This window comes from Tiliqua scincoides, chromosome 1 (assembly GCF_035046505.1).
Source record: "Tiliqua scincoides isolate rTilSci1 chromosome 1, rTilSci1.hap2, whole genome shotgun sequence".
NCBI lineage: Eukaryota > Metazoa > Chordata > Lepidosauria > Squamata > Scincidae > Tiliqua > Tiliqua scincoides.
The window spans coordinates 284,957,098-284,980,411 of NC_089821.1; the positions used below are offsets into that span (position 1 = coordinate 284,957,098).

General features: G+C 44.0%; 1 protein-coding gene across 2 annotated transcripts; it reads right to left on the bottom strand.

The window, feature by feature from the left end:
• Positions 1-1,977: 1,977 nt before the first annotated feature.
• On the bottom strand, positions 1,978-23,314 carry ANGEL1 (angel homolog 1). 2 transcript variants are annotated; one of them, XM_066627605.1, is made up of 11 exons: positions 23,227-23,314; positions 19,906-19,935; positions 17,607-18,206; positions 16,009-16,235; positions 15,359-15,428; positions 13,360-13,793; positions 12,043-12,169; positions 10,804-10,914; positions 9,794-9,863; positions 7,513-7,676; positions 1,978-6,797 (listed from the first exon to the last, which is right to left on the bottom strand). In XM_066627605.1, the coding sequence occupies exons 1-11, from the start codon at positions 23,288-23,290 to the stop codon at positions 6,637-6,639; spliced, it is 2,058 nt and encodes a 685-aa protein (XP_066483702.1). In that variant the 5' UTR covers positions 23,291-23,314; the 3' UTR covers positions 1,978-6,636. The 2 variants fall into 2 exon arrangements, with proteins under 2 accessions (XP_066483702.1, XP_066483711.1); XM_066627614.1 differs by lacking the exon at positions 19,906-19,935.

Here is a 23,314-nt window from a genome sequence, read left to right on the forward strand (position 1 = left end):
GGGTAGGAGCCCAGAGAGTTGCCTCCAGGACCTCTTAGGTCCAACTCCCTTCACCAACTCAACCTGGACCCCAAGCAACACTTCCATCATTTGGACCCTTCTCAAAAACTTGAAGCATTAGGAGATCAGAAGTAAACTCATTGAAAAGTGCAAGCAGGCAGACGGATCCTCAGAGAGCCCATACCAATATTTGGTAAGAAGCCTTCATTATGGTGAGCCAAGCTGTAGCTAGGACTCACAGCTTGGTTAGCCTTCTCCCAAGGCTATCAACAGGGTCTCTTCCTCCCTCTCCCTACAGCCAGTATTCCTGCAAAAACGCTTTCACCGCTGGCATAAACAATCTCATTGCCACAGAGTGCACCATCTCTCCCATCCTATTCCCTATTTCTGCTCTACACCTCCCCCTCCCCCCATCTCCCTCAATAGAATAAAAAAATGGTTCCCAAACTGACACCATGGTGTTCTTGGGCACCATGGCGAACTCATAGGGGCCGCCTCTTCTTACCAGCTCTCCCAGGTGCCACCATCTTGAATTGCGCATGATTCCAGATGGCAGTGTCCAGGAGAGCTGAATGATGGTACCACTGTGAAAGGGTGCTGTGGCTACAGGGCTGTGACCATGGTAAGTTCGGGAACTGCTGGGTTGAAACAATGGTCTGTTTTTCCTCCGTTTCAAGCCTGCTCAATTTCAGGGACACTGTATCTCTGTCTCTGTTTTCTCTCCTAGTCCCAGGCCCTTCTATTTTTCCCCCTCACACCAAACTCTTTCTTTTATCCCCACCTTCACTGGAAATATGGCTCTGGTTTAGTAACAGTTTTATTCTTAATGCAGATATTTGATCTCCCACTGCTTATGAAGTGCCTCTTAAGCCAGTTAGCAGTAATTTGCAGGAGTGTTCTATTTGCAGGAGTGTTGAATGCTCAAACCTGTACATTGGTAGATAAGACACTGTGAACCTTCAATGATTTCTCCTCCAAAAGGAAGCCGAAATCTGGACTGTTCTGCAGGTCCTGGAACTTCTCACTGCTTGGAGAAGTGGATTATGAGTACTCAATATGATAAAGTAGTCATCCAAGCAAAAGCAGCTACCTTGAAAAAAAAAGGCCTATACGTTCCACTTAAGAACTGAGGAACAATTACTAAACTTCTTTTTTATTGCTTACTGTTGTGGATGTTGATCAGAAAGAGACAAAACAGTTAAGTGAAGGCTAATGTGGTTTCAAAAGTGGCAGGATCAAGACATTTGCTTATCAAACTAGGCCGTGTTCATCAAATTAGCAGTTGTTGTATGCTCCCATTTGTCTCACAGAAAGCAGCCTTTTCACTATGTATCCATTTTGTTCTGGACGTGGCAAATTTCTGCAGCTGCTCAAGCCAACAAAAGACAGCGCAAATCCTCAGCCAAGAAACTCAGAAGCTTCTGTCTTTGCAGCCTGAAGTTCCAATAACTTGCTGCAGTATGCCAATATCATGTGGACTTCTACAGAATGTCATTTTATGCAAAACCATGAAAGAAACCCTATCCCATAGCTAGTTTCCAAGCATTGCCCAATTACTTGGTTCTAGAGTATCACTGTTTTGTGCCTTGTTTAATCCACGTCACCAGGCTCTGCAAGAAAGTGATGAAAGACCACAATGCCTTAAAAAATGCCTTCTGTAACACTGTTTCAAGAGAATGGCACTGGATCCGACCTAACAGAGGAGGCAATAGCCTTGATGTGGTTGGCTTGTTTGGTTTTTTTGGCAATACTAAACCAGAGGAAATGCATATCTCAGTGCTGGAGAAGGGAACCTGCATTCTGCAATGCTTAAAAATATATACACAGTTCACAACTGTATCATTACATGGGATGGTGCATTTTCTCAAGTACTAATCATTGTTTGACAGTAAGACTAGGAAAATGCAGTATTCTCACAGCAGAGGTGCTATAAAAAAGGCATATTAACCCCTTATAACAAATGAATAATAATGGCAGATTTATTTCACAACCCTCTCTCCAGAGACAAATCCTTACATCTTGAACATGCCATGGTCTGGAATCAACATGATCTTCTGATATAACAATCCATTCAAAGCCTTTTTTTCTGCCTGTTGTTTCGCAACTGGACTTTTGCCACTCATAATATCAATCATCTGGTTTTTGCAGATACAATCAGCCAACAGAAAAATATAAACACACCTTTTCATGCTGTGATAACTGCTTCTTCATACACTCTGGATTTTGGGCAAGATTGTCAGTTTCAACTATTTCTTCCTCAAATTCCTAGTTACACCAACCTGCATTTGTGCGGTCAATACAATTTTTCCCTGTGTAGCTCACTTATTGTCACATGCATGCATGACAGCACATACTAACTTGTGTGTCTAAGATGTGCTGAGCTGTGTGCACAGCCAAAGGGTCATTTTTAAAGTAGACAGGAGCTATTAAGACTGATAATTGTGAGCATAGTGTGAGGTTAACAGGCCACCAAGGGTAACCCATCTTAAAGTGATATAATCAGTACTTCTGAGGTGACTTGCGGCAAAAAATGCAGCATAAAATATTTCACAATATATCTAAATGTGCCTTTAAAAGCTCTTTTAACACTAAAGGGGCTCTGTTTCACTTAAGCCATTTCTGCCAAATGTTCCATATACACAACAGGGACCAAATGTGTACACACCTGTGGGCCAGGCAAAAATGGGTTAAGGTTATGATCTCTTCTGTCCTCCAAGCCAGGCATATACATAGCCAGGACTGTATGGTCTATGCTTTGCATTTTAAAAGCCACCTAAAACAGTGGTTCTCAAACTTTTTAGCACCTGGACCCACTTTTTAGTATGACAATCTGTCAGAACTCACTGGGAGTGAAGCCATTACCCTGGAAGTGAGGTCATAGCCAGAGGTGACATCAATTTAGGCTTCAGGCCTAAGCTATGATCAGTCAAAGTTCACATTACACAGCACGCTTGTTATTTTTCATAGCTTGGAATTCAAACATTCCAGTTTGGAAGTCAAAGCAGAATGCAGACTTGGATCCTTCTCCAACCACACAGCTTTCCCTGCTTTCCAGCGTCCCATCTCCCCACGTATTCAGGGCAAAGCATCATGCCCCTCTCCCACTGAGAGGGGGATGGGATGGGATGGGATGAGGGGAAGGCAGAAAGGTAGTAGGGTTTAAAGAGAGGGCTGGAAAGAGAGAGGTGGGGGAGGACAATGTTCAATCATTTTCTGTATGACCTCATACCTCTGCTCTTGCTTGCGAGTGAAATATAAGTACACACACAGGGATTGGGCAGCTGATTTTTGGACAGGTAAGACATTTTTCAGAAAAGAAAAATATGTCTAGAGTGCTATCCTAAAGATGCGCTCAGCTGCCATAAGTCCCTTATGCTGGCCTGGGAGGGTCACAAACGTGCTGTAAAACACTCTTGTGCCTCCTTGAAAGTCATGTCCGCAATGTGCGCCAGCCCGTGGAGGTTGAATCCAGCCTCCACGCTGACAGAGGTGGGTGAGTCTGCGCCGGCTGAGCTCAACTGGCACGGAGGTCTGGTGGTGGGGGTGTGAGGAGGGCAGGGAGAGGGTGGGTGGTAGGTGGGCAGATGGGGAGCGAGGGGTGGGGCCAAGATCTGGCAGTTATGCCAGATCCTATCCCCATCCCCAGGCAGCCTTGGGCTGCTTGGATCTGTGCCACCTCTTTAGATAGCACATATCTGAGTAGCACATAAGAGGAATTCTGTGGTGCAGCTCTGTACCCTGTATTTTCAGCTCTATATTTTCAATGGCAGCTGAGTTAGATACTATCCAACCTACCTAGTGGATCCTGATCCACTGTTTGAGAAACACTGCCCTAAAACCTTTACCGAAGATAACACAAATTCTGAAGCAGTTGTAGATGAAACAATTTTGCATGCATTTGCTTATTTAACTTAGGGTGCAATCCTTCCCCGCACTGGAACAGGGAAGCCAGGAGTCTTGCGCTATATCCAGTGCAGGACAGGGGCTAAAAGTGGCTTAGCCAGAGGCAAGGGGAAACTTTTCCCATTACCTCTGGGAAAGACATCCTTTACCCTATGGGTCTCCTCGAACGTGCGCCACCTCTTCAGGAGAGTGGAAAGGCTTGAAGCCACTCCGTTCTCCCTAGGAACAGGGGTTGGAATCCTACATAACTGCCGGATCCCAGGCCCGCACCCTGCCCTTCCACCCTCCAGGGCTGCCCACCGCCTGCCTCCTCCTGCCCAGGAATGCCTCCCTCTCGCTTACCTCAGAGGCTTGCATCGGCCCAAGCTGGCCAACACAAGCCTTGGTGCCTGTCAGCGTGGAGGTTTGTTCCAGACTCCGCAGGCCAGCACACCAGTCTAGCCGACTCCTGAGGAGGCGCAAACATGCCTTATGGCACAATTGTAACCCTCCTGGGCCGGCGCCAAGTCAAGGGCTGGATTGTGTCCTTAGTTTCACCTCAGCAGGTGGCTGGACAACAACAAGGAGTCATTATGGTGTTATAGTTAAGAGCAGCGGAAATGTGATCCCCAGGACTGAGCTGTTGCCGAGCTGGTGGTTATCCTAACTTCAGCTAACACCAGCCTCTGGGTGGGGTGTGTGGGCAATCAGGCAGAGCCTCCAAGCCTTTGTAAGTTTAAAAAAGTGATCAGAAACCACTTCTGGTTTTTGATCGCATTGCTGCCTTCTGTCTTCCCCTTACCTCCGGGAAAGTTGTAAGGGGCCACAGGCTGAACATCTCACGCTGGGGTGTCACGATGCCCCAGTTTGAGAACCTCAGGTTAAGAGCGTTAAGACTAAGAGCAAGACAATGCAAGTTCAAATTATCACTCATCCATGACGCTTGCTGGGTGACGTTTGGTCAGTCACACATGCTGCCTCAGAATGCTGCTGCATGGAATGGAGGGGGGGGAGACCTACCTGTGGGTGGGATAAGTATAATAAAATAAATGAAATTATGCACAACACTGAAAGCTCTTGCTGCCCCCCAACCTCTAGAAATCTTTCTCAGTTTTCCCCCCAACCAGTTTCTAAGATTTCTCTACGCACCGCCCTTATCATATACCTTCAAACGTATTTTCAGCTCTATAAGGCCTATAAAGGTGACTTTATCTAAAATGGAACCTGACATTTCAGGAAGATAAATTATGAACCCAAGTGACCAAATTCCATGCTCTTGTATGACTGCAGAATTTATACAGCCCTAAAACATATCTAGTCTCCTTTGCCATTTTCTTGCATAGAAAACATCTGAACTATTACCAGTTATTATATAACCACCTCTGAGAAGCTTGTTTTTTTAAGATGTTTTAGTATTCAAAAGGTGTGTAAAAAAAGTCCAAGAAGTGGCAGCAATGTACACCCTAACGAGCATTTCTTCACTATGTACACCGGAGGGCACTCCTGCAGTCACAGTTCCTTAAAAAATCACCTGTTTCTCCATTCTCAACTAGCAGTGCACAATTTTGGTGAAATTATAAAATTTTATTTTTTAAATTTAAGAAACAATTTAAAATATTGAAAACTCCCAATGCATTTTTCCCCAAAAATAAGGTTATGCCATGGTCTACACACAGCTGAACTGGATTGTGTAGTTTCCATCCATGGATCAAGAAAAGGGTGGGGGTTATCTTGAGGCTGACTACTTTTCTCCAACCACATACTCCTTCTCCACACAATCCACTGATAATAAATAGCAAGCAGCAACTGCCAGGTCCAACTGAGGTTCTGGACGGTGTGGCTTCATGCTGTAAACACCGCAACAAATTGGCTCTCATCTTCTACCAGTTTTTGCAGTCCTTCCTTCCCTGCATCTCTAGTGCCATTAGAGGTGGCAGAAATGTCCCGAGTTGATGGGCAAGAGCCTTCTGAAAAACCTGAGTATGAAATGCAAAAAAGCTCTCAATGCAGAGGAACACTTCTTTGTAATAAGGCTGAGGGTTTTTCAAATGTCTCTGCTGAAGCAGAAATTGAAGCCTGGCCAGAGGAACCCAAGAGAAAGTCTTTTTGTTCAAAGTCATTTAGTGCAAGTTGCTTTGATTCAATCTCCAAGCAGGAACGAGGACAGGCCAGTCAATACCTCTGGAGCTTTTAAGCAGCGGCAAAAACAAACAAACAAGCTACATTTTATGCAGTTGCAAAAACCAATACCAGCACCATTCTAGTCTGAATGAACTGGGAAACTGATGTGTTCCATGCTGTCTGCAGAGGAGAACAAAAAGCCTACACCAGATTCTGGCTCATATCAATTTGTGTCCTCACCAAGAGTCTTGGTGGCGCACAATGACAAAGTAGACAAACCCTGGTGGCTTCTAGATCATGATGACTAAAGCACAACTGCCAAACAGAGGATAACAAAATAGAGAAGCTGGTGTGCAAGATGCCTTTTCAAGATGATGCAGCCAGAGTCGAGGATAGCATAAACTGGCAGTGAAGCTCAGACAAGAACTGCAGCATTGGAGGAAAAACCCAATGGTTATTTCCTCATAAAAAGGAGCATGGGAGAGAAAAACAAGGGAATCTCAAAAATAGGGAAGGGGGATTGAGGGTTGAGGTGATAAAGATTTCTGTTGTTTTTAGCTGTTGAAAACTTAAACTGCATGATTTTCCCATTCAGACCCGCTCTTGGGAGAGTCCTAGAGATCTAGCACATGATCAAAAGTTAGAGTGCTCTAGGCCAAAGCTGGCCAACAAGCAGAGATGATCAGATGAACAAAAAGGATTAGGCAAGCCATATGCTGACCAAAGGATGTCATCAGAAAGGAGGGACAGACGGCCAAGCAGCTTCAGGGCTCCATCTTGGTACATCTTGCGACCTGAAGAAAAAGAGGAGTTGCATGTCAGTAGGTGACAGAAGCTGCCTACCCAAGTGCCATGGGCAGAGTGAAGGAACAGTAAGCTCAACCCTAAGAAACAGCATCCAAATAGACATGTCAGAGAGTAAAATTTGTACATACACAGTGAACAGAGAAAAGTTTCTCTCTGTCAACCATAACATAAGAGTAGGTGAAACAAATGAGGGATTTCCTAATGAGCACAGGTTTCCAGGACCCACTGTAGTCATCATGCACATGCCTATTAAGGGTGTTTTTATGCTTATACGTTTGGGCTTCTTCCTATTCTCACATCTCTCTCTAAGATCTCATATCAAAAAGGGTAAACACAGTGCCTGAAGAAGTTCAGTACAGCTCCTTCCTGTGACAACACATTGCACTGCACAGTGACAAGAGAGCTTCATAAGAGTCAGATCTAGGATGTCAGCAAAGATCTTGCCAAAAGGGATCAGTCAGAGTATGAATACCAAAGCAACAGGGAGTGGATGTTCGAGTCTATTCTGACCATACTGAAAGACCTTCTTTAGAACACAACCACCACTGCAGACCAACAGATGAAAGACAAGAGGAAATACAACTCTTATTATTTGTGCTCCACATTCAGCTGGAATGAGGACGAGATGGGATAAGGTACTTCTCATTAAGTATGTTACACGCTATATCCAGCTCTCTAGGAGATAAAGTTTCTCACACTCACTTCCTTCATTCTCATTCTGGATTGGCTCTGCAGAGTAGAATATATAATCCACTGTGGCCCCCACACCCATTGGCATAGTTGTAATCTCAGGACGTCCTCTCTGAGGTAGGAAGTGGCTATAGACAGAGGTCAGGTTGAGGCCATGTTGAACGCTGCCTGGATTCCTGTACAAGGTGAAGGGGATTAAAAAATAAGGGAAACCTAAGCAAGAAAATTATTACATATTTCTGAAAAAGTAGAATTCACAGATAATCCTCACAGTCACTATAGTAGTTTAGAAATCTGTGAGCCAGTGTTTCTCAACCAGTGGTACTTTTGGTATTCACAAGACCCCTGGACCTCTGCCACCTGTCAGCAAGACCAGAAACGTGGCACAACAATCAGTGGTAGGAGGTTCCCAAGCATGCTTTTCCGTACTCAAAAAAACCCTCCCATCCATCCTGAGCCTCTTACTAGTGTTTGTCACGTCACATCTGGCCTCCCAACCCAGAACTCACTGACGATGATGTCACTGCCAGTTTCTTCAAATAGGTGGACGATGTGAAGTGGTACACTGGAGGACAAACCTTGAGAAACACTGGTGTAAGCCACTACTGTATATTGAGAAATCAAAAACATGAGAAACATATCTGACTGAAGCTCCTCAACCAAGGAATGCACAACTTCACACTACTCCAGCAAAACCTACTGCATGCACAATTCTCTGATTTCTTAACTACCATCTAAAGGACCAATACAGCCACACGAGCTGCTGAGGGCTACCTTCAGCAACCATTTACCTTACCATTACTATTTAATTCTGAGGAAAAGTGCTCTTAAAATCAAATTAACTACTCCAAACGACAGCAGGGTATTTGATAAATTATTAATTTCGAAATGTTTGCAAATTTCTCACATGAACTCTGAATCCTGTGAAGATTCAGGCCAGACTAGAACTAGCATAGCTTGAAAAAAGCCTTCTAGAAGTAGAAGTAGATGCTGTGCTGACCTGACACATCTCGTTTGATGCCTCTTGCTTGGTTTCAAGAGAATACCTCAGATAGCCCCACCACTGATTTGTTCAATTTCACTACATCAAAGGTCAGCAAACATTCCCTCTTGCAACCCTGAATTCATAACCATTTCAAGACAAAGTTTCTCTAGCAAGTGCTCATCTCTGACCATCCCATTTCTTCAGGAAGGCAAATGACAAGCTTCCTTGGAGAAAACCACACCATAAGAACATAAGAACAGCCCCACTGGATCAGGCCATAGGCCCATCTAGTCCAGCTTCCTGTATCTCACAGCGGCCCACCAAATGCCCCAGGGAGCACACCAGATAACAAGAGACCTCATCCTGGTGCCCTCCCTTGCATCTGGCATTCTGACATAACCCATTTCTAAAATCAGGAGGTTGCGCATACACATCATGGCTTGTACCCCATAATGGATTTTTCCTCCAGAAACTTGTCCAATCCCCTTTTAAAGGCGTCTAGGCTAGACGCCAGCACCACATCCTGTGGCAAGGAGTTCCACAGACCGACCACACGCTGAGTAAAGAAATATTTTCTTTTGTCTGTCCTAACCCGCCCAACACTCAATTTTAGTGGATGTCCCCTGGTTCTGGTATTATGTGAGAGTGTAAAGAGCATCTCCCTATCCACGCTGTCCATTCCCTGCATAATTTTGTATGTCTCAATCATGTCCCCCCTCAAGCGTCTCTTTTCTAGGCTGAAGAGGCCCAAACGCCGTAGCCTTTCCTCATAAGGAAGGTGCCCCAGCCCCGTAATCATCTTAGTCGCTCTCTTTTGCACCTTTTCCATTTCCACTATGTCTTTTTTGAGATGCAGCAACCAGAACTGGACACAATACTCCAGGTGTGGCCTTACCATAGATTTGTACAACGGCATTATAATACTAGTCGTTTTGTTCTCAATACCCTTCCTAATGATCCCAAGCATAGAATTGGCCTTCTTCACTGCCGCCGCACATTGGGTCGACACTTTCATCGACCTGTCCACCACCACCCCAAGATCTCTCTCCTGATCTGTCACAGACAGCTCAGAACCCATCAGCCTATATCTAAAGTTTTGATTTTCTGAAGTTTTGAACCCATCCCAGAATGCTTCTCTGCACCAACACAAGCTTTGTGACTGGGATCAAAATTTCCCTTCAGTAAAAGTGCCTTCATTCCCCAAGACAAGCATTATTTTCTTGAAGCATTATTTAGTCTGTTACTCCTCCTACATTCCTGGTTACAGCCTTGCCTCACACACAAGGACCCAACTCCTTTTCAGGTTACCTTGAACAAAACAGTTCTTGATCAGGGTTGTTCACCACAGTGAGCTCCTTTGGCCAATGTGCAGGACGATCTGCAATGCAGCAGAGAAATTCTGATCAAACACTGAACTGAACTAGCTTTGAACTAGCAGCACTTTAGGTCAAACGCACAATGAACTACCTAAGAAAAATTGATGCTCCCAATGTGGTCTGGCATCAAATGAAGAATTGGAAGGCTGGGGAGTGTGTCAAGGGTTCAAGCCTGAATGCAAACTATCATGATGTTTACAAACAAGAGATTAGCAGACCTCCAGTGTGTGCCTGCCAAATCACAGCATAAAGAGGGGGGCATCAGAGGGGTGAACGTCTATCATGGTTAGAAACCAGCCCAGGCTGCCCTGCCACCTGCAGAATTAGATTTTAGCAGCTTGTATGTGGACTAAAACAAGATAAAAATGTTAAACTGAAGAGATGAGTAAAGATGCTGCCGTTTCATTAAATTTAAGATTGGGCTTGGCCATGCCCAGTGGGATTTTTTATTCTGAACTGCTGGCTCTTATGCTGTATCACAAGTTGCTTAAGAAAAGCATGATGTTTCAGTAATAGTTTGCTATGCAGCATGCAGGGTGTTCAAGATATTTCCATATATTTGTGTGCTAGGCTGGAACCCAAAGAACCACATTTTTGTCAGCACATCTCAGTTGCCCAAACCACATTTAGGTGTCACCTAAAAGGGCAGAGAAATTGTGAGAGGATATCTCATCTCTCACTAAATCAGGAGATTACAAAGAACAAATTTTAAGGATCAGGAGAAATGTCACCAAAATTCAAAATTTCCTATCCTTTTTGAACACAAGAGTAGCTTTGCAGCTCATACAAGACCAAGGGGAGCATATGATGATGTTTTAGCCCTGCCTGCTAAACCCTTTCCAAGGTGTCTCAAACCATAATATATTTTTTAAAAATCATATGCAATGAGGTATATCATACTGCAGAAAATAGCGGTGGGGGGAAAACATCTTAGTACAGTACCTGGAATGGCATCAGTCACACCCTCTAACAGGATCAACTCTGCAGGTCGCTCACAGGCAGCATCACAGTAACGGAACTGAAGGAGGAATTCACGGCTGTATTTGCGCCTATCTGCAGGGGGAAAGCCAGATCAAAACGAAGAAGGGGAAAATGACATATTTATGTTCAGACCAACAGCAGCAATGTATTACACGAAAAATTACTTGTTGGAAGCAAGGTGTGCATCACAACCTGTGAGTTGTATAGGTTGTATAAAACTAGGTACTCTTTTCTGAATGGAACATGAGCATATACTGATGAATACACAGATGCATCAAGGATACTGAGGAACAAAATTAAAATAAAATGTGACAAGTCTGGACACACACTTAAAACTATGAGCTATACATTTACACCCTTGGAAAGTCTTTCAAATATTTTCTCAAATGCCTAGATCAGCGGTTTTGTGGGTGGCAGCACACTAATGTGTGCAATGAATGGTCCTCAGGTGTGACACCAAAAGCTTGGGGAGGATTACTTTAATAGTAGGGCTACCAGGGGATGTAAGCCCTCAACGGCAGTGTGCTGTGCCTTGTCACTTGTCAAAAAACTGATGGTATCTTGACAATTTTAAGGCACACCTTGTAAGGCACACCTTGTAAGTGTGCCATAAGATGAAAAGGGTTGAAAATTGCTGGTCTAGATGATCAGATACCAACCACAATGACATGGAAAATACATAGGCTCACAGAATGACAATGCAGTCATTTGGGTGCACTATAAGTTAACTATTTCTTTCTCTGTTTCTCACAAAGGTATGAAAGGAAAGCATTTATAAACAGGATGATCAAGAAGGTTGCTAACCACTGGATTTTATTTAAGAACGTAAGGTGGGTACAGCTACAGCTTAACTTCCAGGCACTTATGGAGACATAAAAAAACAGTGACAGCCCACTCCTAACCAACTGTCCAGTGTTGATGTAGCTGTGCCAACAGAGTGCGGCGGGGGGAGAGCAGTCACAGAAGCCTCCTCAAGGAAAGGGAATGTTGTTCCTGACCTCTGAGCCACACTGTGGCTCCATCAGTCCTATAAAGTCACCAAGCTTTATCTGAAGTCTATGTGTCTTTTTTAAAGGAAAGAATCCTTAAAACACCTTGAAGACCCCAGACTATAAAAATGTGGTACTTTCTGACAGGGCACTCATGGAAGAGGCCAACAATATACAACACATGTCTGCATCTTCATCATCAAAAACTCACCTGACGTCTTTCTTTGGCAAAGAGTGGCATACTGGCAATTATCCATTATGCCCAGAGAACTGGGCCACAGAGGTGATAGTAGTTTCCGCTGATGCGGGTGCTGACAGAACTCCTCCTGTCCAGACACCTACAGAGGGAGGAAGAGCAAAACACCAAGAGGGAGCACAATTTTAATAGCTCAGGGCCACGCCATGCATACACAGAAATGCATTTTGAGATACTGTTAACACTTCTTTCAAATATAGCAACATGTGCAGCATGTGAATATACATAATTAAACTGAGTGAGATAGCCAACACTCACACCAATAGAACAAGCACATAGTTACAACTCCAAGTGATTTTCAGACAGCGGAATGAGTGACTAGAACAGAGGAAGAAAGCCCAATGAATTGTACACATTTCCAGTTATTTAGCAGCCAGGCTTTCAAATAGGAGGCAGCATAACAACAAATGTATACATCTGCCTCAGGGACCAAAGATTTAGAATCAAGTAATCTTAGGTTGCAAGCCTAGCCACACTTACCTGGGAGTGAGCCCCATTTGCTATAATGGAACTTACTTCTGAGTAGACATGCATAGGATTGGGCTTTCAAATTCATATCTGCAGACCTGGATCCTGCACTTGACAAATGTTAAGGCAACTTTAGCCTACCTCACCTGACCATACTGCAGAACCACCATGGGCGGTGTAGGCTGCACAACAGATTTCACGCATTTACAAACAGAAGTGGGTTGCCGGTTTTTTGTTGTTTTTTCTCTTGCCTTTTAACAAGTGGCAGACTGAAAACAAATTCTCTTTTGGTTTACCTTGCAGATAAACTGTTAAGGGCACAATCCTAACCAACTTTCCAGCACTGCCAATGTGGTGTGCACTGATTCCTGCAATGGGGAGGCAGTCAAGGGGGCCTCCTCAAGGTAAGGGCATGTTTGTTACCTTACCATGGGACTGCACTGCGGCTAGGCCAGTGCTGGAAAATTGGTTAGGACTGCACCATAAGACATTCATATTTTTTTATCCACTTAGTACATATCAAGAAGCCATGCATACATACCCTATGTTTACACAGAGTCCATCTGCAATTTGAATTTTCCCCTGGAAATCACATGATTCAAATACAACAGCTTTTCATGTGAGAAAAATTGTCTAGTTCACAATTCCACTGCATGACTTGATTACAGCCAAAGTGGTATCAGTTGTGGAAAGAAAAACAAGCATTAATCTCACAGGTTATTATGTCCATAGAGATAAGAGCTATACATTTAGGAGTTAAACCAAACCAAGGACTGTTGCCCGATATTCCCCTTCTCTGCTTACCTTCCAGGCTGGCATCCCTTGGTAATACAACTGGCCATTCCGGATGAACTTGTATAGTGGTGAATCAGGCACAGAATTCAGATCCCCACATAAGATGATGGGGCAGTAATTGCCATTAGCCATTTTTGCAGTCTTGTCTATCTCTGCCATGAGTAGAGCCATCTGGGCCAGTTTGATATCTCCCCGATGGGGATTATACAACACATGAGTGTTTGCCACACATAAGGGACTGATTGCTGTGCCTTCAAAGCTCTCATGAAGTAAGGGCTGAAGCAGTAACACCAGACCCACGTTGTCCCTGTTGAGGATGTCCAAGCCAGGCCGAAAGTATTCGACAGGGCTAGCACTAATCAACTGGAACCTGCTCTGCTTGTAGCAGATTGCACAGCCATCTGTTTTTCTTCCTGTTCGCCGCTTGTAGATGCAGGCAAAACCTAGAACAAAATCTCTCTTCAGAGCAGTTTAAACTATCAGGAGTCTAAGACAGAAATCCTAAACAAAAGCAAAACCCACTGGGACTGGCTTCTGAGGAAACATGCACAGATTTGATTTACGTGTCTTTTATGGCAAAACATTTAGACCCTATTCTTTAGGCTTTTATTTCTATAATGACCAGACAATACATGTTCTTCCTGATCTTCCTGAGAAACTTTGCCAAACCAGACATATCTGATTACCACTCAGAAGGGACAAGAAGGTAGGAAGAATTTAAAGTGGAAAAATACATGAAAGGAAACAATTTTAAGCTGCCTATGACATACCTGACCTTAATTTTTTTTTTTTTTAAACTGTCAAGAGATTATCACGTTCATCTTCCCTGCAACTTGTACTCTGGTCCTTAAGCTAAACTTAGCCCAGCCCCACTCACAAGGACATAGAGAAAAGGGAGGAACAAGGCCCTGAACTACCCCCCACTTAAATCGCAGTGTCCCAGTTTAGTGAAAAACCCTAATTTTCTTTTTACTTTTTTAAAAAAACCTATTTTGACCTTATCACTCAAAGAGGCTCCTGTAACAGGTCAGCATCCTGAAAGGGCAGCCAAGTCATTCGGAAGTAGCAGCCATTTCTGCTTTGTTGTTGGTTCTTCGCCTTCATCCCCAACTGGCCAGTAAACCCAGTATGACTTTCAACCTGGCCTGTGATTGGCCTGTGAAGCCCATCAGATTCCCCAAATTAGGAAAGTCAAAGGGCTGAGGTCTACCCTGTGTAACTAAAGGCAAATCTAAGTAATGGCCAACGCTTTTTTAAACTGAAGGAACGCACATTTTCCAAAGCCTCATCCAGAGTAAAGGATGCATAGGTGAGGGTTGTCTGCTCTCCCCCACCCCAGTGTGGGGGACAGGAAGTGATCTCCTTGACTGGAGTGAGTACATAACGAAGGGGAAGTAATCAGAAAGATGCATAGGATTTGTAAGTTTTCAGCTTGCCTTTTAACCTTCATGCCAATCTCTGCCCAATTCTTCACCTAGGTATCCTTTGTTGCCATTGCTTGGTTCCCAAGCTCTCGTTTCAGTTCCTTCCATTTCCATCCCATCTCTTGGTGTATTTTGATTCTCTTAATAAACTCCTTTCATTGCACTGTTTCGCCTGCCTAGTCTCAGTTCATTTGGGTGGGAGCTGGTTGCCCCATCTTCCCACGACACTCACTTTGCAGTGAGTCAGGCTTTGCAGGGGACATCTTTGTTGGGGGAGGGGGATTCTCTGCCATACTGGGAAGGACTTTTTTTTAAATCAAGACTACTCTCTTCTGTCTGACTCTTCCCTAGTGTAAAGTGTTTGTAGATTAACTGCCATCCAATTTTAACCCCAATCGCAATGTACACAGCCATGCCTGTTATAACTGTGGGGGGGGGGGAGGGGTAATCTGCCTCAGCAACTTGGTGGTCATTAAAGCTAAATATGATGCATTTCCACAGTAACACAACAGTGCCTGGAAGGAATAAGAAGAGTGTCCCTGAGTTAGCCTCAAAACCTGAACTTCAGAAAAGGGTAGCTGTACCCATCATCACAAGTGCTGGTTCCAGCTGCTCCCAATAGTGATTCTCCTGAGCTTCCTGGAGGCAGAGGATCTGGAAGGAAACAAAGAATGCTGCTTAGCAACTACACTTGCTAGGCAGAACAAGAGGGTAGGTTCCCTCATTTTAGCTGCTTACTATTATGTTACTGTTGTTGTTATTATTATTATTATTATTATTATTATTATTATTATTATTGAATACTTTTCCTTCACTTATTCCCCTTGCTACAGTCAAAAACACAGCTTCCTTTGGGACTGTATGCAATTATGTACTCAAGCAATGTTTCTCAAAATAGGGAAAAGAGCTCATGAGAGTGGGAAACTGCAAGTGGAGAGCTCATAGCTATTGACTGGTGCTGTCTAGAAGCCAGAAGGAGCTCAGCACCTCTTAACAGCAACAGATTTCTGAGAATAAAAGGGCAGCTGCCTCCTGTATCCTGTTTGTGAACTTCCCATCTCTGGAAACAGAATGCTGTACTACATGGATCCCTCCTAAAGCTCATTTTCTTAGAGTAGGGTGGGTTGCACTTGGCACAGAGTAGCTGAGCCATGATCAAGCCTTGCATCTAAACTGTTAGTTAATATCCACATCCCATCTCAGTAGCCAATATAGATGGACAAGTTATACTCACATCAGGATCCCAGTGCTGGATCTCCTGAAATAGATTTGTGAGACGATAGTTCCAGTTCAGAATGTCTGGATGGCAATGCATGTAGAGATGTGGACTCTGTTCTATCAGGTCCTGGGCTAGAATGTTGTAGGACATGACTCTGAATTCAAATAAAGATTCAGTCTCTGCGCCCTCCTCTGGGATGCAGACCTGAGCAGAAAGGTCTTCCCAGTCCCTCCACAGAATCTCTGCACATGAAGAAAGAGAGGAAGCAGAAGTCAGGTTGATGTTGAGAATCCCTTTGTATTTGTTCTTCAACTTCAGGGGTGTGTGTGCATGAGATTTAGTTTCAAAAAACTGTAGGATAAAGGGTTAGCCCTGTTTCCCCCAATGCTGAAGTTTCAAACCAATTTAGGGACCCTGTTGCAGTTTTCAATTTCAGGGGAATAAAAGAAAACATGAGAAAAATTTCCACATCACATATACAGGGGAGTCCCCATATCCATGGATCCCTTATCTGTGGATTCACTTATCTGTGGATTGGGTCCATGAGGTCTCTCTGTGCACTCCACTCCCCTAACTTCTGGAGGGTCTTCTGAGCTTAGCAGAGGTCGTACACTTCCACCCATGGTTTCTGCCAGGCTCAGAATTATTCTCACAGTTTAAAAATGTGACTTCCAGATTGTTTTGAAAAACTGGAAGTGACTTTTTAATGCCTTATAAGGCATTGGAAGGCCCAGGGAAGCCCTGGAATCCTATCCAACTTTCCAGTACTAATGCAGTCGTGCTAACAGGGCACCTAGTGTATCCTGCAGTAGAGGGGGAAGCAGTCATGGAAGTCTCCTAACAGAAAGGGAACATTTGTTCCCTTACCTAGGGCCTGTATTGCAGCTGCATCGGCACTGGAAAGTTGGATTGGATTGGGCCCTACCTACATGGGTTAAGCAACTGCTTCTGCATACACCATATGCAGTATATGTGTGAATTATAACACAATAAATGTGACACTATAAAATGAGTGCACATTTTCTTGAGACACTATATACTTTAAAGAACCAGCTGACTTATTCATCAGGGCACCTTATCATTGAATAAAACCTTTAAAATTGATTCAACTAACTGAATTATGAATTAAGCATGGTACACCTAGTATATAGGAATTAGTATTCTGGAAAGTGCTCACTAATATCAAACAAGCATCCAGAATCCTTTTCTATGAACTATATTCTGCAACCTCCTCTACTTCACAGACAATGTTACTCCTTAAGTAATTTATATGAACTATTTTGCTACACCAGTGCGATGACAGCTAGTCACAAAAACTCATGCCTATGCTTTCTGAACTGCAAGTCTGAACACTTATAGAGGTGTACCTGAATATCAGATTAGAATAAAATAACTCTAAACTATAACAGAAGTTCAGCAATGGATTAAGTAGCCTAGGAAAAGTTGTGGAAACTTTAAAAGATTCCAGTGAAAAGTAAGATAGGAATGTTTCAGTGGCACCCATGACAAATAACCTTCAGACGTGGTACAGATTATGCAGTTATATTCTATTGGCAAATCTCATTTTAGTACAGCAGTATCAGAATCATAAGATGAAATTCATTAGCATTTACCATGATAAGGTATCTCTGCTGGTAGCGGCTGAAATTGACCTGCATTCTGAAAAGGCCATACTGCTCCCTCTGTTGACACCATATCACTTTCAAGTGCAGGACTCCAGGCCAACACAGCAGGGTCTTCAATCCACACTTCTGTGGACAGTGGAGCAGCATTGATCACCTCAAGATCAGCCTGCGTCCGTACTGCTGCCCATACAGCATTGTCTCCTACAGCCTCTTGTCCCTCTGCAGGACAACTTGCCAGTGCAGTTTCCACAATTTCCTGTAGCCCAGGAGATACTTCAGTCTCGACAGTTTGCACATGCTGTTGCTCCTGGTCATCAGATTGTGGCGATACATTCAGGTTGCTTAAACTTGTCATCAGTATCTCTGGACCTTCCAGCCACTCAGTAGCTGAAATAGCTGACAGCTTCTCAATTCTTGAAGCACTCTCATTGGTGTGCAGACCACCAGCTCCTTCCTCCAGCCACTGCTGTAGCAGGGCTTGTTGCTCCTCTAAGACTGGCTTCCCACTGACTGGAGCAGAAAAGCTATCTATACGGGGGGCCGTGCTCTTCGCCAGAAGTATGTTCTTTCGACAGGTAAAGAAAGCATCTGCCAAAAAAATGAACATCAGAAAATTGATTAAAACCCATTAGTTTCCTAGGTGCAATGAAATTATTTATAGCAGAATGCAAGGACAATGCATAGTGATCACATAAGGACTGGTATAGTAGAACAGACCTACTGTTAACATGGGGGGGGGAGAGTAGTCAAAACTATTGTTTTGTCTAAAAGCAGTCTTGTGTTTTTGTGAGTCTCATGGTTCTGAGTATTTGGTGTTAGCATCATCAGAACTTACCCTTCAACTGGCTTGAAGTCTCACCTTAACACTGAACACAGGAAATGCTTGCTGAAACAGTCTTCCCTGACGCACAGTATCTGCATTTAGTTTCCATCCCTAATAAGTGCAAACTTAAGTATAAATTAAATTCATTTCCAAATTTTGCCAAGCAGACCAAGATGCAGAGCCATCCCTTGGGTAGGGTACATGGGGCTGCTATCCTAGGCCCTATGCTTTTATGACTAATATATGGCCATAATAGGGGCCCCCTGCACTGGTTAAGTTGCTCCAGGACTGCACCCTTCTAGGGGCTGCTTTGCCAGGGTGCACTGTTAATAGAGACAAAGATTTTAATCAGGATAATTTCAATTACCTAATGAAATGGAATGAAAGGAACAGAACGAACCAATATAAAATGTAAAGTCCAACATTTTTCAGATACACTATTTGGTTGGTACCTGTATGTTTTCCCCTGTAGAACAAACAGGAATGGGGGGATTGGTGGGTTTTAAATCAGCAAATGATGTAGAATGGAAGAATTAATAAAACATTCTGCTTTCCCATTTTTATGGTCTTGATCTGTTTCAGGGATGGCCACACATGCATGCATGCACACAAACACCCAAGATGGCTATTAACTTTAAGAGAGAGAGAGAGAGAGAGAGAGAGAGAGAGAGATCCTGATCAGCTTGAGTATCACATCTAGTTTGCCCTGGATGAACTCTCTTCTCTGGTTTAGAATTTGTTGGTCCTGCTCACATTCCTGGTTTAGCCATCCGATAGTATAGGCTAGCAAAATGCCTGTCATTATGATGAGAAGAGTGTATGTAGATGGAGATCTTGTTTTCTGCAAAGGGGGGCGGGGAGAGGCACCTGTTGCCTGATTCCAATTAATGAAATCCAAGGTGGATGGCAGGTTTTGCTCTCACTGCAACAGTGTTCTTAAGCACAGCATTTTACATATCCATATACCAGTGAATGGCACTTCTTAAACCTTCTAATTGCATAGACTCAACATGCATAGGCTAGGGTTAGGTGGCAGCAGCCATCTCTGCCCCCAAGCTAAACAACTTTGCTTTTTCTTGTGAAACTATAGACATAGATGTGTATGCACACCAGAGGCCTCCCAATCATGCAGACATGCGTGTACATACAAATACTTGTAAGAACAGTCACACTTCACGTGGTAAAATGGATACATGCAGGTTAGGGGCAGGAGTTACCATATAGATCTTACAAGTATATACATATACTTGTTCTTACATATACTTGTATATACATATACTTGTAAGAACAGTCTTACAACTGTTATAAGTGCAACTTATAAGTGCAACAGTCATATACTTGTACATATACTTGTATATGTACAAGTATATACATATACTTGTAAGAACAGTCACACTTCACGTGGTAAAATGGATACATGCAGGTTAGGGGCAGGAGTTACCATATAGATCTTCTCTCACCTACTTGTGAGGTAGCAGATCACAGTTAGAATGTCTATAAAGAGATACCACTTCAATTATATGGGAAAAGTAGAGAGGCAAACCAAGGGACCCTATCAAAGGAAACATAAACCCATTTCTGGCTTCTGATAGGACTCAAACGTGTTCCTGTGTATGCGGCCACACCAGGGCTTCTGTTTCTTGATTGCTAGGGAGTATAAGGGAATGCTGGTAGTGACAACTAGCTTTAATTATGTGTAAATGTTTCCTGGTCTTACTGGTAAACATTGGTATTGAAAGGGTTCTTCCTAATGGGCTAGAGCCCCGAAATTTGGGGCAAGTATTGTCCATCACTAGAAAAATCTGAAAATGAGATGCCTGTAGCCTTCTCTCTCAAACAGAGAATCAAAATAAAATCTAATATGGTTAAGCTAGGCAGCGCAGAAAGTTGAAATTTGACAAATGTGCTGTCCAAAAACACTTAGGCTGCAATCCTAACCTCACTTTCCTGGGAGTAAGTTCCATTGAACACAATAGGACTTACTTCTGATCAGACCTGCTTAGGATTGTGCCCTTACTTATAGAAAAGTCTGATAGGGAGCCCTATCAGAGAAATGAAAACAAATGAGTATTCCAAATAATTCAAGTACTTTCACACCGCTCAGAAAGCTGAATTTCGATGCATATGTATAATGTCCAAGACATGCTGATTACTAGGAGAGTCTGAAAAGGGGGTATTTTTGTACCTTACAATCAAAACTCAGGGCATAGATTTTACGTCATAGAAGAAACCAGCATTCCAGTACAAAGCAAGCCAAACCACAAATGGGATGGAAGGCTGAGGTAAGAGAACTGTGACACTCCTCAGATGTTAAATCAGACTTAAATCATACTTGGGTGCTTCCAACAGCTGCACTCATGTTTGCAGAATCCAAGCTTCCTTTATTACCCAATTATAAAAACACTTTACAATTCTGTGGAGAAGTATTTGCAACAGGGGCAATGTCATTATTTTACAGTACTGCACTCAGGGCATTTCTGAAACTAAACAGTATTTGGAAACAGAACAAATGCTCAATGAAACAACTTCTTATCATGGTTCGTACTTGGAAATATTTAGAATTGTTGATACTGCTGGGAAGGAGACAGTTGCTCAGTTTTGCAAACTCATTGCAAATAGTGGTTCAAGGTTCACTGCTTCTGCCATGAACTCACCTTATGCTACTTATACCTTATGGTACTCTCAACATCAGCATTCTACATGGGCATGGTAACAACGACCTATCTTACAGGTTTATTGCAAGGATTACAACCAAACAGAGTATGAAAAGCATTTTGAACAATACTATATAAAATCCCAGCTGTTAAACACCAAGTATTTGAGAACTGGAGTGGCAGGTGAAGGACCCAATCCTATCCAACTTTCCAGTACCAATGCAGCAGCAATGAAGCCCTAAGGTAAGGGAACAAACATTCCTTACCTTGAGAAGGCCTCTATTACTGCCCTACCACTGCAGGAAGTACTGCAGCACGGCTGCATCAGTGCTGAAAATTTGGATAGCATTGGGTCCTAAGAGATGGAGCTGTGAATCAGGAGTTCCCCCATTTGAAATCTTATCTTGCCCCTGCCATTAATTCTTAACACTGGATAACCCTGGGCAAACCATTACCTCTCAGCTTCCCAAGCTGCAATACACAGTGGGATAACACATTTGTCCCCTGCTGTAACACTTTGTATGATCCACTTTGCAAGTACCACCAGAAGTAATAGGTGATGATGCAACTTGACAAACACCAGTAAGAGGCTCTTATTGGACAGGAGGGCTTTTCAGTGTGTGAAAAGTATGCTTTGGAGCTCTGCCCACCAAGCCAGGTCTGGTACTGATCTTTGTCATGTCACGTTGCTTGCTGCGCAGCAAGTATCTGAGGGTCCCACAAGTATCACCAGACACCACCTCAAGTACCACTGACGGTACCTGTACCACTGGCTGAGAAACACTGCCTTACAAAGTTATTGTAAGGATCACTTCAAGCTCACATGTGAAGTGCCCTGCACGTTTAGAAAACGCTGTATACCAGAGTTTTTCTGCTGGTTTTTCCTCTGCTATACCACTTCACATGATCAACCTATTGGAAGTACCACCAGAAGTAACTGGCGATGGCATCATTGCCAGTTACTTCTAGGTTGGGAGGCCAGATGTGACACAACAAACACCAGTAAGAGGCTCAGGGTGAACGGGAGGGGTTTTTCGAGCATAGAAAAGCACGATCTGGACAGGGTGACCAGTTCCTCTTTTTCCAGGACATGTCCTCTTTTTATCCTTGTGTCCTGGAAAAGAACTTAAATGTCCTCCTTTCCCTGTGAGCAGTCCCTGCAGCAGCACACAGCCTTCTTGAAATTAATAAATTATATAGTTTTAAACTTAATAATAAGAAATGTAGTGTTTAAATTGAGCACATGAAATTAATAAACATTTTTAACTGTCATTTCCTACATTTCTCTTGGGTGTCCTACATTTTGGGGTGCCTTGTCCTCTTATGTAGTTATGACATCTGGTCAACCTGGTTTTGGAGCTCTGCACTCTGAGCTGAGCCTCCTACTATTGTTTGTTGTGTGGCATGGCAGGTCTTGCTGCCAGGTGTCCAGGGGTCCTGTGATTACCACCAGACACCACCTCATGTACCACTGGGTGAGAAACACTTCTGTATACTACACGTACAAGTACTAGCCATGTATTTTTATGAGCCCTGCTCCCCCCTCACTATCTCTTTATCCCCCCTCCCTTCTTAGGTGCTTCTTAGAGCCCAATCTAGGCATGCCTACTCAGAAGTAAGTTCCATTATAGTGGGGCTTACTCCCAGGTAAGTGTGGATAGGACTGCAACCAGCTCTACAATCCTAGGCATGCCTACTCAGAAGTAAGTCTCATTATACTCAATGGGGCTTACTCCCAGGTAAGTGTGGCTAGGACTGCAGCCTGAGTCCAATCCTAGGCATGTCTACTCAGAAGTAAGCTCCAATGGGGCTTACTCCCAGGTAAGTGTGGCCAGGACTGGGCCCTTACAACGCTTTTCAGCACAGCAGCAGGTGTGGAAGTGGCGGGGGTTTCACAGTCAGAAGCTCCCTGGCGAGGCTTCCCGGCCACGCTGACAGGACGGGACGGGCGGCTCTGGGGAGGCCCGCGCCCTCTCGGTGGGAGTCCTGTCAGCCGCGGCCCCCGCCCCCAGCTCGCGCAGGCCAGGCCGGGGCCTCGGCGGGGCCTCCCCGGTGGGGCGCGTCCTGTCGGCACCTGCGACCCGCCTCAGCACGCAATGAGGGGGCGGCGGAAAGAAGCGGGGAGGGTTACCTCGCAAGGCCCGGAGGAGCCGCGCCACGGGCAGCAGCGCGTAACAGAGCACCGTCCCGATCATGCCGCCCGCTCCGCTCCTCCCCTC